At 42.2% G+C, this 17,421-nt stretch overlaps 1 protein-coding gene across 4 annotated transcripts in view; it reads right to left on the bottom strand.

Annotated features, from left to right (window-relative positions):
- Positions 1-9,901: 9,901 nt before the first annotated feature.
- Positions 9,902-17,421, bottom strand: part of TNKS2 (tankyrase 2) — a 73,097-nt gene continuing 65,577 nt past the window's right edge. For all 4 annotated transcript variants that reach the window (XM_077258964.1, XM_077258967.1, XM_077258965.1 and 1 more), the window contains 5 exons: positions 15,424-15,498; positions 15,232-15,337; positions 13,650-13,836; positions 12,589-12,745; positions 9,902-11,908 (listed from right to left, as the gene is read on the bottom strand). In XM_077258964.1, coding sequence (XP_077115079.1) covers positions 11,846-11,908; positions 12,589-12,745; positions 13,650-13,836; positions 15,232-15,337; positions 15,424-15,498 — 588 coding nt within the window. In that variant the 3' untranslated portion in view covers positions 9,902-11,845. The remainder of the gene's footprint in view (positions 11,909-12,588; positions 12,746-13,649; positions 13,837-15,231; positions 15,338-15,423; positions 15,499-17,421) is intronic.

Genomic DNA, 17,421 nt, shown 5'->3' with positions numbered 1-17,421 from the left:
CTTCTCCCCAGTCTTCCTCCAGACTCTGGCACCTTGATTTCCGAATGACATGCAAAATTTGCTTTCATCAGAAAAAAGTACTTGGGACCACTTAGCAACAGTCCAGTGCTGCTTCTCTGTAGCCCAGGTCAGGCGCTTCTGCCGCTGTTTATGGTTCAAAAGTGGCTTTACCTGGGGAATGCGGCACCTGTAGCCCATTTCCTGCACACGCCTGTGCACGGTGGCTCTGGATGTTTCCACACCAGACTCAGTCCACTGCTTCCTCAGGTTCCCCAAGGTCTGGAATCGGTCCTTCTCCACAATCTTCCTCAGGGTCCGGTCACCTCTTCTTGTTGTACAGCGTTTTCTGCCACATTGTTTCCTTCCAACAGACTTACCATTGAGGTGCCTTGATACAGCACTCTGGGAACAGCCTATTTGTTGAGAAATTTCTTTCTGGGTCTTACCCTCTTGCTTGAGGGTGTCAATGATGGCCTTCTTGACATCTGTCAGGTCGCTAGTCTTACCCATGATGGGGGTTTTGAGTAATGAACCAGGCAGGGAGTTTTTAAAAGCCTCAGGTATCTTTTGCATGTGTTTAGAGTTAATTAGTTGATTCAGAAGATTAGGGTAATAGGTTGTTTAGAGAACCTTTTCTTGATATGCTAATTTATTGAGACAGGTTTTTTGGGTTATCAGGAGTTGTAGGCCAAAATCATCAGTATTAAAACAATAAAAGACCTGACAAATTTCAGTTGGTGGATAATGAATCTATAATATATGAAAGTTTAATTGTAATCATTACATTATGGTAAATAATGAAATTTAACACTATATGCTAATTTTTTGAGAAGGACCTGTATAAGTGCAGCTCCACTAAGCCTGCTGGTCATACATTTTGGCCCACACAAGTCTTACAGCAGCGCCTCTGGACCCACCAGCAACCTCCTGTGCTGCGCGTGGTCACACTCCGAGAAGGCTCTTCAGGCATCTCCGGTAGTCTCACAAAACATACTGCAACCGATTTACTCTCTACCCTCCTATTAGCATCCAACAACATAATCCCACCAAATCAGGCTCTGCATGAGGTGAGCTGATGCTTGTCACATCTACCGCCTGCAAGGTGACAGCCAGGGTCCAGCAGCGTCAGCACACACAGAAACCCGACGTTCATAAATACAATCGCCGTATAGATGCAAAAATTGTGGGGGACAACATAACATGGATGAAGCATAACACATCATCTAATAATAAAAGAGGAATCCGGCACTCTGATTAGATGCAACTTATTGGCTCAAGTAGATAAATGCAGGCACAGCTCTCCAAGCGATGATTGTCACAATTACTCCATGCCGAATTTGATAAATAAAAAATAATCAGAATGAATATGCTCTTTTTCTCTCTGAGGAAGGTTCATGAGACCAAAGCCCCCCCAAAAAAAGTTTGCTCATAGATTATCTACCTACTTGAGTCAATAAATTGCTTTGGATGCAATGGCTGTGCACAGTTCTTGCCGGGCAGCATACTCACCCATTGAGCATGTTTGGGATGCTCACGATCGACGTATACGACAGAGTGTTCACGTTCTTGCCTATATCCAGCAACTTCGCCATTGAAGAGGAGTGGACCAATATTCCACAGGTCACAATCAACAACCTGATCAACTCTATGCGAAGATGTGTTTCTGACCCCCCCCCCCCCCCCCCCGGACCACCAATACTGTAAAACTGCACATTGTAGAGTGGCCTTTTATTGTGGCCAACCTAAGGCTCACCTGTGCGATAATCATACTGTCTAATCAGCATCTTGATATGCCAAAACTGTCAGGTGGATGGATTATTTCAGCAAAGGGCAAGTGTTCACGAACAAAAAATTAAACAATTTTGTGAACAATATTTGCGAGAAAAAGGCCTTTTGTGTACATAGAAAAAATCTTAGATCTTTTGAGTTCAGCTCACGAAAAATGGGAGCATAAATAAAAGTGTTGGGTTTATATCTTCGCTCAGCATGTATTAATCACAGAAAAACAATATTGGCATTCAGCAAGGGCACAGAATACAGGGAACTTATCCTGTCCATCTTATATGATGTACTTAATCACATGTTAAATACCAAAATAACTTTATGTAAGGAAAACCAGAGATTCCCTGAAAATGATTTATTATGAGCCCAAGAAATAAGAAAATTGCAGTATACTGCATCACCAAGCAGTTGTAAAGCGCCTGACACGTTGGCACTTGGATGTCTAGGGACTTTTTAGGGACAAACAGGCACAGTATACACAGCATTACCATGTACAAGAGGACTGAGATATAACTTTTACTGTTATTTCAAGAGCTTCAAAAAAATCAATATCTAAATCAGGAAAATATGAAATAATCAAGTCCGATAGATACACTTGTCCCTGCACCCCTGGAGAACGGACGTTTGGCTTATCATAAATGATTCAGTGAGAGTCCACAATACAGCCATCACGCTGATTAATCACAACTCAAGTGTCCAATCATTGTGTTCTCATGAGGGCTATGTCCTTGAAAAAGTACATTACAGTCTGTTGGCTTGTAAGTAACTAGTTGGCCACCTGCAAGGCACTTTATCTAGTGCTTCTTCCTGGAAGGGCAAAAATGTTTTGATTTACGAAAATATGATATTGCCGTCTTTTCTCCCTACGCTATTAAATAGCGCCACCTAATGAGCAACAGAGGAAATGATGTTGCAGAGCTACAAGTGCTTCTCACTAAATTAGAATATCATCAAAAATTTATTTCAGTTCTTCAATACAAAAAGTGAAACTCATTATAGAGTCATTACAAACAGAGTGATCTATTTCACGTGTTTATTTCTGTTAATGTTGATGATTTTGGCTTACAGCCAATGAAAACCCAAAAGTAATTATCTCAATAAATTAGAATACTTTATAACACCAGCTTGAAAAATGATTTTAAAATCTGAAATGTTGGCCTACTGAAATGTATGTTCAGTATATGCACTCAGTACTTGGCCGGGGCTCCTTTTGCATCAATTACTGCATCTATACGGTGTGGCATGGAGACGATCAGCCTGTGGCACTGCTGAGGTGTTAGGGAAGCCCAGGTTGCTTTGATAGCAGCCTTCAGCTCGCCTGCATTGTTGGGTCTGGTGTCTCATCTTCCTTTTGACAATACCTCGTAGATTCTCTATGGGGTTAAGGTCAGGCGAGTTTGCTGGCCAATCAAGCACACTGATACTGTTGTTTATAAACCAGGTATTGGTACTTTTGGCAGTGTGGACAGGTGCCAAGTCCTGCTGGAGAATGAAATTTCCATCTCCAAAAAGTTTGTCGGCAGAGGGAAGCATGAAGTGCTCTAAAATTTCCTGGTAGACGGCTGCATTGACTTTGGTCTTGATAAAACACAGTGGACCTACACCAGCAGATGACATGGCTCCCCAAACCATCACCGATTGTGGAAACTTTATACTAGACTTCAAGCAGCTTGGATTGTGGCCTCTCCACTCTTCCTCCAGACTCTGGGACCTTGATTTCCAAATGAAATGCAAAATTTACTTTCATCGGAAAACCACACCTTGCACCACTGAGCAACAGTCCAGTTCTTTTTCTCCTTGGCCCAGGTAAGACGCTTCTGGGGTTGTCTATTGGTCATGAGTGGCTTGACATAAGAAATGCGACAGTTGTAGCCCATGTCCTGGATAGAGATGAGTGAATTTGATCAGGTCCCTGCATATTCCTTCTGCAGGTTATTCGGTAAGCTGTAGCGCTTACCGAATAAGCTGCAGAAGGAAATTGATCAGGTCCCTGCCGAATAAGCAGGGACCCGATCAAATTCGCTCAGCTCTAGTCCTGGATACGTCTGTGTGTGGTGGCTCTTGAAGCAATGACTCCAGCAGCAGTCCACTCCTTTTGAATCTCCCCCAAATTTTTGAATGGCTTTTTCGTAATCCTTTCAAGGCTGCAGTTATCCTGGTTGCATTGTGGTCCTTTTTCTACCACACTTTTTCTTTCCATTAATATGGTTGGATACAGCATTCTGTGAACAGCCAGCTTCTTTAGCAATGACATTTTGTGGCTTACCCTCCTTGTGGAGTGTGTCTATGACTGCCTTCTGGACATCTGTTAAGTCAGTCTTCCCCACGATTGTGGAGTCTACTGAAACAGACTAAAGAACCTTATTAAACACTTAGGAAGCCTTTGCAGGTGTTTTTGTTAAAGGGAGCCTGTCACCCCAAAAATCAAAGATGAGCTGCGGCTACCGGCATCAGGGGCTTATCTACAGCATTCTGTAATGCTGTAGATAAGCCCCCGATGTAATCTGAAAGATGAGAAAAAGAGGTTAGATTATACTCACCCAGGGGCGGTCCCCACTGCGGTCTGGGTCCGATGGGCATTGAGGCCCGGTCCGGGGCCTCCCATCTTCTCACAATGATGTCCTCTTCTTTTCTTCACGCTGCGGCTCAGGTGTACTTTTGTCTGTCCTGTTGAGGGCAGAGCAAAGTACTGCAGTGCGCAGGCACCGGGAAAGGTCAGAGAGGCTCAGCGCCTGCGCACTGCAAGAAGAGGACATCATCGTAAGATGGGAGGCCCCGGACCGGGCCACAATGCCCATCGGACCCAGACTGCAGTGGTATATTCTAACCTCTTTTTCTCATCTTTCAGGATAACATCGGGGGCTTATCTACAGCATTACAGAATGCATTACAGAATGCTGTAGATAAGCCCCTGATGCTGGCAGCCGCAGCTCATCTTCAATTTTTAGGGTGACAGGTTCCCTTTAATTATTCATTATTCTAATTTACTGAGATAATGACTTTTGGGTTTTCATTGGCTGTAAGCCATAATCAACATTAACAGAATAAACACTTGAAACAGATCACTCTGTAATGACTATATAAAATATGGGTTTCACTTTTTGTACTGAAGAACTGACAAATTAACTTTTTGATGGTATTCTGATTTAGTGAGAAGCACTTTTTTTTTTTCTTTTAAAAGATAAAACTTTAAAACACTCCTCTGGGTCTTTGCTTTTAAAAATGTCCTGTCTACATAGTTGATGCCAAGACTGTACATTACATGTGCTAGCAAAACATGTAATTCCCAGATAGAAAGGAGCTGAAAATGTTTAAGAGTAACTTAATATTTTTTTTCCATAAATGCTGCACATGAAAATAGCAAACTAAAGTATCCTATTAGAAATCTGCTCTTTTTTTCCTGGCATTTGAAGTGAAAGTAAGAAATTTTGTAATATATCTTATCATATAAATCAGCTTAGTTCTCCTCCTGGACTGATCATTCATTCCGTTCCACAGAGAGGGGAGTAAGAGGAGTTCTCCTGAAACAACAAGCTTCTCTATAGGATAGATAAAAATGCATTTTTTTTTATTTTTTGTTATCCCAAAACGGTTTTGCAAGTATTTTTTTTTCTTTGTTTACTGAAGTATTATTTGCAGCCTTTTGGTTCGAAAGTGCAGTTTTGAGCGGTTTCCTTCGTGTGTGTGTGTATCTATCTATCTATCTATATATATATATCTATATATATCTATCTTTTTAAAAGTTTTGTAGCTACTGCAACCCACCCATCAAAATAGCTCAATTTCTACCTGGAAGGGGACTGGGGTGAGGTCTCAGGATCTGCACCCTGATTGATCCAAACTACTGACATGAGGCTATAGCACATCAAAAGTTTTCTTGTGACGACATCCAGTTATTCTAGACATGAGATAGAAATACGTGCTCTAGGGAATACCAATGTGAACTTCTCCTCACCACCTGACTAATTTTCCACCCCGTTTCAGGCCATGCAATATATGGGTGCGTCATGGCATATTGAAACCAAGCACACATGCGCCTCGTACTGCTGGGCTTATTACATGCCCACAATCGTTCCATAAGAAAGATTTCAAGACAAGAAAAACTTTTATTTTAAACATCACAAAAATTTAATAGAGCAGGCAGGTGTGACTGTAAAAAGTCGGGATCCTCGTCCATAGATGCACAATAAAAGTTTTTGTCAAGTTCACAAATTTCATCAGTTTGACAAATGCACATTTGTTTTTATGACGACGAAAAAAGCACAAAACACAATCATCCATTGCAACAGACTAAATTAAATGCCAAGCAAAGTGTATACAGTATATATACATATATATCAATACCTGCAATGTTCTCCACTGTGTATGGAAAGTTCTAATACAACGATGGACCACAATAAGTAGATGTACCTTAAGGGAATCCTATCACCAGTTTTTTAGGGTCTGAACAAATACCACCATCTTTATTAGCACCTGTGCTTCATTCCACAAACTTGTACATTATCTCCCGACTTCCCCTGCAGACCCCATAAATACCTTTGGATTTACTCCAGCGCTGTATATAAACTGGGCGGTCCGATGAATGTCATCTCTTCCTTACTTTCTGCTAATTCCCGTCCTCTGGCTTTGATTGATTTGGATGAAGAATCCTACATCCCGAAATCTCTAGCCTGCGTAATGAGGACCATCAGACTGGACATACAGAGCAGGATAAATTCTAGTAGCATTTTTAGGTATAAAAGGTTAGTGGATGTTATATAGAACTTTGTAGAATGCAACACAGGCGATGATAAAGATGGTGGTATTTGTTCAGACACTAAAAAAAAAAAACTGGTGACAGGTTCACTAACTTCCACCCTTCACTATTGATAGAGTGTAGTGTAACCGAATCCTAGGAAATACCTACTAGAACAATAGATCTGACCCTGTATACCACAAAATGCTCATCAAGTACAAAAAGATTGGTAAAAAGGTGCCTGAAACAACAATCCGGGGTCTTACATACGGTACACACTTGTGTCTACATGTAGCATGGTAGATGACCAAACCCAGCCACCCTTATAGACCTACTGGAAGGAGAAGCCAGCTTGTACATATGGCAATAGAAACACTGGAGAAAGTGTCAGCAGGCAGAACACATAGAACAGTCACACATACTGAGTTTTGTGTTTTTTTATGTTTTTCAGTTTAGAATTTTCTTAAAAGAACAATGACAGCATATAACTAGTTTTTATACATTGAGAATAGAAGAACTTCAAGGCAGGATTCACACATGCAGTTTTTGGTGGCAATCATAGGTGTGAAGAGTAAACGGTAGAAGAGTAATGGTCCATTTCGAAGGGCGATTAATTATGGAGTTGATTGTCAGTCATTTACTCATGCCACCGATGACTGATGAACACAAAGCGATCACTAAAGGGGTTGCCTGCACTTACACACTGTGCACTCCAGGGATTCGCTGCTTTCAGACCCAGGAATAGAGGGTATGTGTGAGTTATCCCGGCCAGGGCCGTCCAGTGGGCGCAGCCTCGCTCCAGACACTTGTGTTCCACCTTTAATCACTCTGTCCCCATACAGCAAAGATTCTCAACCATTTTAATTCCTTGATCACAGACACACCGATGGGTTACTAGGAAAGCTGGGGGACTGCGCTCATGATGATGCACCTTTGCAAACCATCCTGCGACACCCACCAGACAGGACCACGCCATTTACATGCAGCGCAGGACAAATATGAAACACTTTCCTCTGAGGTATGCAGGGGCACGTCTGAGGATTAAAGGGGTTGCAGGAACACCATTCCTATGATCTTAAATGTGATGGGCATAGTTATTAGAGGAAAAAACTGGTGACCGGTTTCCTAAAAAAAAAAAAAAAACTCTGGAAACCACCTACATATTTGGTATTGCTGTATCCGTAGAAGTCCGATCTATCAAAATATAAAATGAATTAACCTGATTATTGAACTCTAAAGAGAAAAAAATACAAAACATGCGTTTTTTTGGTCACCTCAACTGTGTGGAAAAATGCAATAAAAAGTGATCAAAACATGGTATACAGCCCAAAATGCTATCAATAAAAACATCAGCTTTCACCCACAAAAAACAATCCCAACACAGCATTAACACTACTGGTATCAGAAAATAGGGGCTCAAAAGACATGGTTTAATGAATTTCAAACATTTTTTTCCCCATCATTTCTCCTATCTTCTATTGAGTCCCATAATCTAAATTCCCTGCTGTCCCACACTACACTATCGAACTGCTTTTTCATTTTTTCCCTATTTTCTGTCTTATGACAATTTGTTTAATTAACCCCAGTGCATGCTGGGAAACTCAAAAGGAAGCATCATCAGAGGGCAGGGGCTGCGGTCACTGTCACAGCCTCTGCACCCTCCCTAAAATGAAGCACCATCAGAGGGCAGGGGCTGTGGTCACTGTCACAGGCTCTGCGCCCTCCCTAAAATGAAGCATCATCAGAGGGCAGGGGCTGAGGTCACTGTCACAGCCTCTTCCCCCTCCCTAAAATGAAGCATCATCAGAAGGCAGGGGCTGAGGTCACTGTTACAGCCTCTTCCCCCTCCCTAAAATGAAGCATCATCAGAGGGCAGGGGCTGAGGTCACTGTCACAGGCTCTTCCCCCTCCCTAAAATGAAGCATCATCAGAGGGCAGGGGCTGAGGTCACTGTCACAGGCTCTTCCCCCTCCCTAAAATGAAGCATCATCAGAGGGCAGGGGCTGAGGTCACTGTCACAGGCTCTTCCCCCTCCCTAAAATGAAGCATCATCAGAGGGCAGGGGCTAAGGTCACTGTCACAGGCTCTTCCCCCTCCCTAAAATGAAGCATCATCAGAGGGCAGGGGCTGAGGTCACTGTCACAGGCTCTTCCCCCTCCCTAAAATGAAGCATCATCAGTGGCGCTAGTTTCAGGGGTGGTGCTGGTCCCGGAGTGTCTCCCTTGTGCAGGGAGTGTATATTGTATACAACCCTAGCTGTAAGTAACAAAAGCCTAGAACCAAAATCTGCATGTGTCAATCTAGCCCTAAAATGGTTTTCCAAGCTTATGCAAAGATGGACACTACTTCACAAAGGTCATCAGTATCACATGAGTGTGGTCCGACACGACCACTGATCAGCTGTTTCAGCGCCGTCCAGGTGTAAACCATGAACAAAACCAAAAAGCACAACTCCAGTCACTGTGTGGTACTGTAGTTATTCCTGAGTTCCTGAGCTTCTGAATGGGAGCTGGTCTGCAGTACCGAGAACGGCCACTATACAGTGATCGGAGTTGTGCTGTTCGGCTCCGTTCACTGATTACATCCAGTCACCACCGGAGCGGAAACAGCTGATTGGTGGAAATCCCGCACACCCTGGTCTGGTACTGATGACATACATACTGTATTGTAAGTGCAGGCCATCAATGTCATACCCATGGACTACCCCTGGAATAATCAACTGTAATTGGATGGTAGGGCATTCCACACCTACCGATATATCCAATTATGAAAAAAATGCCACATGATCAGAATATTCTCAAGAAAACCTTTTCCATTATTGCTCAGTAATGCACATTAATGGCAGTGATGCAGTATTTAACACCTATCACATAGGCAGTTATGTCATTATGGGATTATGGATTTTGCTTAACACTACCTTCATGTAGCTGGAGCAGTAGGATTTCAATATGGGGCAATATTTTTAGAAGTAGAGCAATAATTCAATAGCAAAAGGCTGGAAGTAAATCAATCCCGTCCTCCCTCTGCAACCAACACCTAGTCACTAATCTCTTCCATGTGATCTAATGAGTAGTAATGAGCAAAATTTCCATTTATTTTGACAATGGGCAATGTAACTCACATCCCACTGGTCTTAACCAGGCGATGTACGAGATGGACAAGTGAACGTTTGGCAGACGGCCATCTCTGCTGACTTCCCCATATACACGAGGACTCAGGTTTGGCTTTCCGCTCATGCAAGTTCAATGGGAAGACAAGAGAGCTGCTGCCAGACACCTTTGGCAGTGGCTTACTTTCCGTGAAAACAAAATGATCGGTCATTGAAATTCCAGCTGTCCGATTAGTCTCAGATTTATTTTTATTTCTTTTGAAGGGGGGAGATGAGAGGGCCTCAGATAGTTGACTAGTCCCACTGAAATGGTCAGAGTCTGTCAACTTTCATCTCACGTGCATATACGGTAGAGAAGCTTGAGAGCGCAGAACAACAAAACGGTTCACATGTCAGTAAGTGACAGCCTACATGTCTCACTTCAATAGTGAACTACTAGTGATGAGCGAATATACTCGTTACTCGAGATTTCTCGAGCATGCTCGGGTGTCCTCCGAGTATTTTTTAGTGCTCAGAGATTTTGTTTTTTTCTTGCCGCAGCTGCATGATTTACATCTGTTAGCCAGCATAAGTACATGTGGGGTTGCCTGGTTGCTAGGGAATCCCCACATGTACTTATGCTGGCTAACAGATGTAAATCATTCAGCTGCGGCAAGAAAAAAACAAAATCTCCGAGCACTAAAAAAATACTCGGAGGACACCCGAGCATGCTCGAGAAATCTCGAGTAAGAGTATATTCGCTCATCACTACTAACGACTTTTCAAAGGTGAATTAGATCTGAACCTACAACATCGACAATCATCCTATTCAAGTTTCCAAGTATAATGTTGCACCATTCCTCTGTTATTATTCCTGGAAATATAGGAATTAACTGACAACTGAAGGTTTCCTTTTACCTTATCGCCTGCATTGTCCAGTGGAAGCGGACGACATACATATTTTCATACACTTCCAGGAGAAAGAGAGGAACAGCACAATGTCAAAGTCTCTAGCTTGATTTCAGTGGGAATACTTCAAAAAGTCATTTCAGAGACCAGTTTAAATATGGGCCGGTCATCAATCTAGTTATATACAGCATGGTCTACACTTTTTCATTGATACCTTACCCCCATGGTTTTTGTTTCCTTGTTATGGCCCCCATTAATGTGGCTGCACAGTACATGAATAGGCTTATTGTATGAAAACTTACACAACTGGGAGAGACTGTCATCTCTGATGCAGAGACTGTGGCACAAGTGAATTGACTGGCATGGTCATATACGCACTCTGAGCGCTGTACTCTGCCGTCTGTCCAGCCCACATGCATACATGGGCCACCAGAAGACCCCATTCAGTTGTGACCACAGCTAGGAAGAACAGAGGCTCTGAACCCCTGCTGTAGCGATCAGAGCAGGTCCTAGGTGAGGTACCTCTAGCAATCACACATTTATTTAGGTGTGGAATAACCCCTTTACTGTACAATCCCTCCATTTCTTCATGAACACATATGGAGACACTGTCAAGGAACATGGCCTTTTTTGGTAGAAAAAATGTATTTTGATTTTCCCTTCATTAAAAGCTTCCATTGCCATCCTAAAATAAGGGTTAAGTGAGTGTGTGTGCAAGACCATAAAAACTACATACTGCGGGAGAACATCAAGTCCATTTTTTAGAGCAATCAGTCCTCTGCCATGTTTCACACCATCCTGTTCTTTGGTACGCAACAGCCAGCATTGTGGTACACAAAGGACAGCCTCATCTAACTAAAATTACATGTGTATTTTTTTTCTCTGCTTTGTACAAGTTGCAATTTTAAAAGACTATATTACAAGGCAATGTAAATAAATACCCGGCGAGTAGAAAAGCTCTTATATACAGTTGTACAAATTGGATTCAGTGTCAATGCTGCGTTAGAAAATACACAATATTCTAGTAATGCATTGTTACAGGGATTCAGTTAGATGCCAATGCGTTGTATTAAAAAAGGAAAAAATAAACAAAACCTAAACTTCAAGTTAATGCAATACATTTCTGTGTGTGGAATTAAATATAGACAAACCCATTTACATCAAGAATGGTGTCTGTTAAAGTGCTGATAAAGTATTTTTGTGAATGTTCAGGAAATATACTAAAATCTGCATAAAGCTTGACGTCTCTGAAAACATTACAATGTGTTCACATTGTTTAATTGTCTCCCCGGGTGGCAGAACAGACAGGTGACGTAGTCCAGAGGTCGGGCTCATCCTTCCGCGGCAGCATCAGGCTTTACTATTTGATAGGTAATTAGGTATTCTGGGTAGGCCTGCAGAACAATTAATATACATGTTAGCAATTTCTCCAGCAGCATACAAACAATTACCATGAAAGGGATGTCCACTATTGAACAACCCCTTCTTAAATGGTATAGTACCCCTAGAAAATAACAACACATACTGAACGCTTGGACCAACACCAATCCTGCAATGTAAAGCGCCAGAGCAGAAGCCGACAAGCATCCTGTCTGTGTGCTATTGCCTGATCTAATGTCCTGCAATGCAAAAGAACACATTTGGTATTTCCGTGCCCAGAACCACCTGTCCTATAAAAGTGTCCGACCAGTTAACCCCTTCAAGTGAACACTATTAGAAAGAGAAAAAAAAGTGGCAAAAACTACGCTTTTTCATCATATTACTAAAGAAAGGGAATACAACACGATCAAAAAGTCAAAAGTATTCAAAAATGGTATAGCTGAAAACGTCATCTTGTGAAACAAAAAAAAACAAGTAAATCAACGCAAAAATAAAAAACCTACAGATCTCAGAATACGGCGATGCAAAAAATTATTTTTTCTATAAAGTATTTTTTACTGTGTAAAAGCCCCAAAGCAAAAAAAAATAAAAAATACATAAATGTGGAAGCATTATCTGCTATCCAACCGACCACTGAACAGTCATTCTGTGCTGACCGAGGCCCCTTAAAGCAGAGGGACAGTCAGACAATTACCTGTTCTCCCCTGTAGATCACATACTCCGCCAGAGCAAGCCCATTGACACTCGGCCGGCCAGTGACCGAGTGATGGCCAGGAGGAGAATGAGCCATCTTCATTGCACTGAACTGAAGGAAAGATTTCCCCAATGTCACTCGACAAAACAGCAGCTGCCTGTGGGAACGGAAACAAAACGGTGTGAGATACTCTGGAAGGACAAGAGTGATGGGACACCTACACACAACGTTATAAGGGCTGCCACTTTTCTGGAAAGACTTTCGACAAGATTTAAATTAGGTCTGTGAGAATTTTTTTTTTAACATTCATCCAGAAGAGCATATGTGAGGTCAGAAACTGATGTTAGATGAAAGTGACCGACTCATTAACTACACTCTGTGCATTAATGATTGAAGTGTAATACACAGGAATATTCAGGTGAATGACTTTCACAATGCATTTCCCTATTACAAACACTCCATTGGTAGAGGCAAGGTGACCAAAGGTCCACATTTAATGGTCATGAGCAAGTGAAACAGAGCCTGGAAAGAGCTGACTTCCACAGCAGTTTCTGCATCTCCAGCACCACGCGAGATGAGTTCAGTGAATTTTTCAAGATTCGGTTCCGATCATTTACACAGCCGAATGTCAAAGGGAGGAGAAATTACCGAATATGTTCGGAACCAATCAACCAAATTCAGCAGAAATAGGGTAACAATATGGCACAAATATGGGAAATTCAGATTCGGCGACCGATTCCAAACATATTTGCTCAACTCTAGAGATGAGAAGTGGCTCGGGCTTATTTTGAGCCATTTTCTTCACATGAGGACTTTAACATTTAGTCTGAATCAAGATAAGGCTGCCCTCTAGTGGAGGAAAAACTAATAGCACATTGTGATCAAATAGGTGCTCAATTATTTTTTTCTGTTGTAAATGTTTAACAAATAAATCAAATATTCATTATATATTATAAATATATTCCTCCAAGTGTAGTCAATAAGAAAATGTCCACAAATTAATCCCAATACAGTCCTTATCGTTACACTACCCACGTAAAGTATTATAGAAGTGCACCCACCTATGGCAAATGTAACAAGACCGGTCCTTGTGAAGGGGGCATCCTGTGCCTCCGCCAATGCCATAAACATACTGGTTGCTTTTTGATGAGTTTTCAGCAAAGTAAATGCCAGCTCCGAACATACCACCAATGTAAGCGTGCCTTTCATCAAACCCCTTGTGAATAATGGCGTTTACAAATGGGGACCCTGTGAAAGATTCAGCACATCACAAATCAATGGTGAGGGTATATTAGGCTATTTGAGCCAGTTTAGAGGCAGAGAATAGGTAGATTTTGGCGCATGACTATTTCTCGTCAAAATGTATTCCCTTTTTCTTTTTTTTTTTAGCAGCACTCTCCACTTTTGCAGGGGCACAAGGGAATGCGACCAGACCAGTTTACTATAATTTAAGACACAATTATCTCAAACATGGCACAAATTTCAGTTTGTGGTGCATGGACAGACAAGATGCACTATAATTACAGACGTGCACAATTTAACAATTTGGTGCATCCTACGCCAATAGGCTTCTATTTGTAAATTACCAAAAGTTGTAGCATAAGTAAATTTAATTAGCATCATTGGATTTGCAGATCTGCCAAGTCACTGGAGGTCCTTGTTAGAAGTGGACGCATTATGTGTGCCAGAACAAATGCCAAATCATTTGGAAAAGATGATGTCAAGCTGGGACATTTTTATGACATGGAATCGGTCAGGTCAAAAATCAATATATAACCGATAATTATGTGATTCTTCGGCCAAAGAGCTTTCCATTCAGGTTTTCCTTCTATCTCATTAGATGCGGTGATCACTGCCTCCTCTCTGCTGCTCACATCCCTGGGTAATGAATATTCATGTAATCACTGCCAGGCCCCATGTAATGCCCTGCAAGGACAACAGTGGCAACCTCCCAAACTGTAACAGGTCTGCAGCTAGCCTCCAGGAAGAAGGTGATCTGCAGAGGACTCTGAAATAGCGGCTATGCAGGAACAGAGCATACGCTAGGAGGTAACTCATGTGCAAGAGTTTGCCACCAATACAATGTATGATGACGGAAGAGAATAGGCACATGGATAAGCTAATTTAGTGGGGTAGTTTATGATGAATTTGGCGAACTATCGTGTCCCTCCGCCATCCACGATACATTTATTTTAGTGTAGATGGCCAGGCATGGTGTGTAAATGCTAAAAAGCGCAATATTTGTGGGCAACTGTTGCTTTGTGCAAAAACATTACAACTTATAAAGGTGTTTACGCCAGATTTCCGGAGTAAGCACCTTAATGAGCACCTTCCCTTAGCATCTGCTTTCCTATAATCTACCACTGATGAGACTGAGGACAAACAGAAGAAATTAATCAATGGCAGAATAAATTAGGTGACATAAAAAAAATCTAAAATAACCTAGAAATGCTGCATGGATGTGTTTACCACTCATACCACTTTACATGTCATATGTTCATTAATAATATTTTCTTCCATGTGCAGTGATGCGATTGGATATTTTACCCCAAGCGTCATGTCATCCGATCTGGATGGTAATCCATCACCTATGTGCTTCACGTTCCCCAGAGACACAAGTTACAGAACACTGCGGAGACTCACCGTGAAAGAGCATTCTTTCATTAGCGTGATTATGGTTCTCCTCTGTAACTTCTTTTCTCCGGTGGGTGTATCTTTCCCAGAGCTTTTTATTGCACACCTTCTGAATCTAGACAGTTCCAGTAAATGAGAGTTACTATTACCTTATAATTATCTACATCGAGCACAAAACTGCTGAAGACCGCATCACCTTACCTTTAGGATATTGTATCTGTTAAAAACGCCACCTGCGTGGCCCCCGTCTCGATGTTCCCTGACTGTGCTCTGCATCTAAATATCAAATCTGCATCAATATATATTTTTGAAAGGCTTTTATAGCAAATTTGACTCCATTAATAACTACTAATAATTGTAGAGAAATACAATGAAACACTGGCGCTTCCCCTAATCCAGAGGATATAGCTGCTGGTAGAGAAAACGGTTCTGTGTGTTGGCCGTCAATAAATTGATATGTAATATCTAGTGATGAGCGAATATACTCGTTACTCGAGATTTCCCGAGCATTCTCGGGTGTCCTCCGAGTATTTTTTAGTGTTCAGAGATTTAGTTTTCCTCACCTCAGCTGAATGATTTACATCTGTTAGCCAGCATAAGTACATGTGGGGGTTGCCTGGTTGCTAGGGAATCCCCACATATAATCAAGCTGGCTAACAGATGTAAATCATTCAGCTGAGGTGAGGAAAACTACCATATATACTCGAGTATAAGCCGACCCGAGTATAAGCCGACCCCCATAATTTTGCCACAAAAAACTGGGAAAACTTATTGACTCGAGTATAAGCCTAGGGTGGGAAATGCAGTAGCTACCGGTAAATGTCAAAAATAAAAATAGATACCAATAAAAGTAAAATTGAGACATCAGTAAGTTAAGTGTTTTTGAATATCCATATTGAATCAGGAGCCCCATATAATGCTCCATACAGTTCATGATGGGCCCCATAAGATACTCCATATTAAAATATACCCCATATAATGCTGAACAAAGGTTACTAATGGCCCCATAAGATGCTCCATAGAAACATTTGCCCCATACAATGCTGCATAAAGGTTGATGGCCCCATAAGATGCTCCATACATTATGGCTCCATGAGATGCTCCACACATTATGGCCCCATGAGATGCTCCACACATTATGGCCCCGTGAGATGCTCCACACATTATGGCCCCATGAGATGCTCCACACATTATGGCCCCGTGAGATGCTCAATACATTATGGCTCCATGAGATGCTCCACACATTATGGCCCCATGAGATGCTCCACACATTATGGCCCCATGAGATGCTCCACACATTATGGCCCCATGAGATGCTCCACACATTATGGCCCCGTGAGATGCTCCACACATTATGGCCCCATGAGATGCTCCACACATTATGGCCCCGTGAGATGCTCAATACATTATGGCTCCATGAGATGCTCCACACATTATGGCCCCATGAGATGCTCCACACATTATGGCCCCATGAGATGCTCCACACATTATGGCCCCGTGAGATGCTCAATACATTATGGCTCCATGAGATGCTCCATACATTATGGCCCCATAAGATGCTCCACACATTATGGCCCCATAAGATGCTCCATACATTATGGCCCCATAAGATGCTCCACACATTATGGCCCCATAAGATGCTCCACACATTATGGCCCCATAAGATGCTCCATACATTGTGGCCCCATACGATGCTCCATACATTGTGGCTCCATAAGATGCTCCACACATTATGGCCCCGTGAGATGCTCAATACATTATGGCTCCATGAGATGCTCCACACATTATGGCCCCATGAGATGCTCCACACATTATGGCCCCATGAGATGCTCCACACATTATGGCCCCGTGAGATGCTCAATACATCATGGCTCCATGAGATGCTCCATACATTATGGCCCCATAAGATGCTCCACACATTATGGCCCCATAAGATGCTCCATACATTATGGCCCCATAAGATGCTCCACACATTATGGCCCCATAAGATGCTCCACACATTATGGCCCCATAAGATGCTCCATACATTGTGGCCCCATACGATGCTCCATACATTGTGGCTCCATAAGATGCTCCACACATTATGGCCCCGTGAGATGCTCCACACATTATGGCCCCATAAGATGCTCCACACATTATGGCCCCATAAGATGCTCAATACATTGTGGCCCCATAAGATGCTCCACACATTATGGCCCC

Source organism: Ranitomeya variabilis, chromosome 4 (genome assembly GCF_051348905.1).
Source record: "Ranitomeya variabilis isolate aRanVar5 chromosome 4, aRanVar5.hap1, whole genome shotgun sequence".
Lineage (NCBI taxonomy): Eukaryota > Metazoa > Chordata > Amphibia > Anura > Dendrobatidae > Ranitomeya > Ranitomeya variabilis.
The sequence above is the reverse complement of the archived record's forward strand: the minus strand, read 5'-3'. Positions and strand labels throughout refer to the sequence as shown.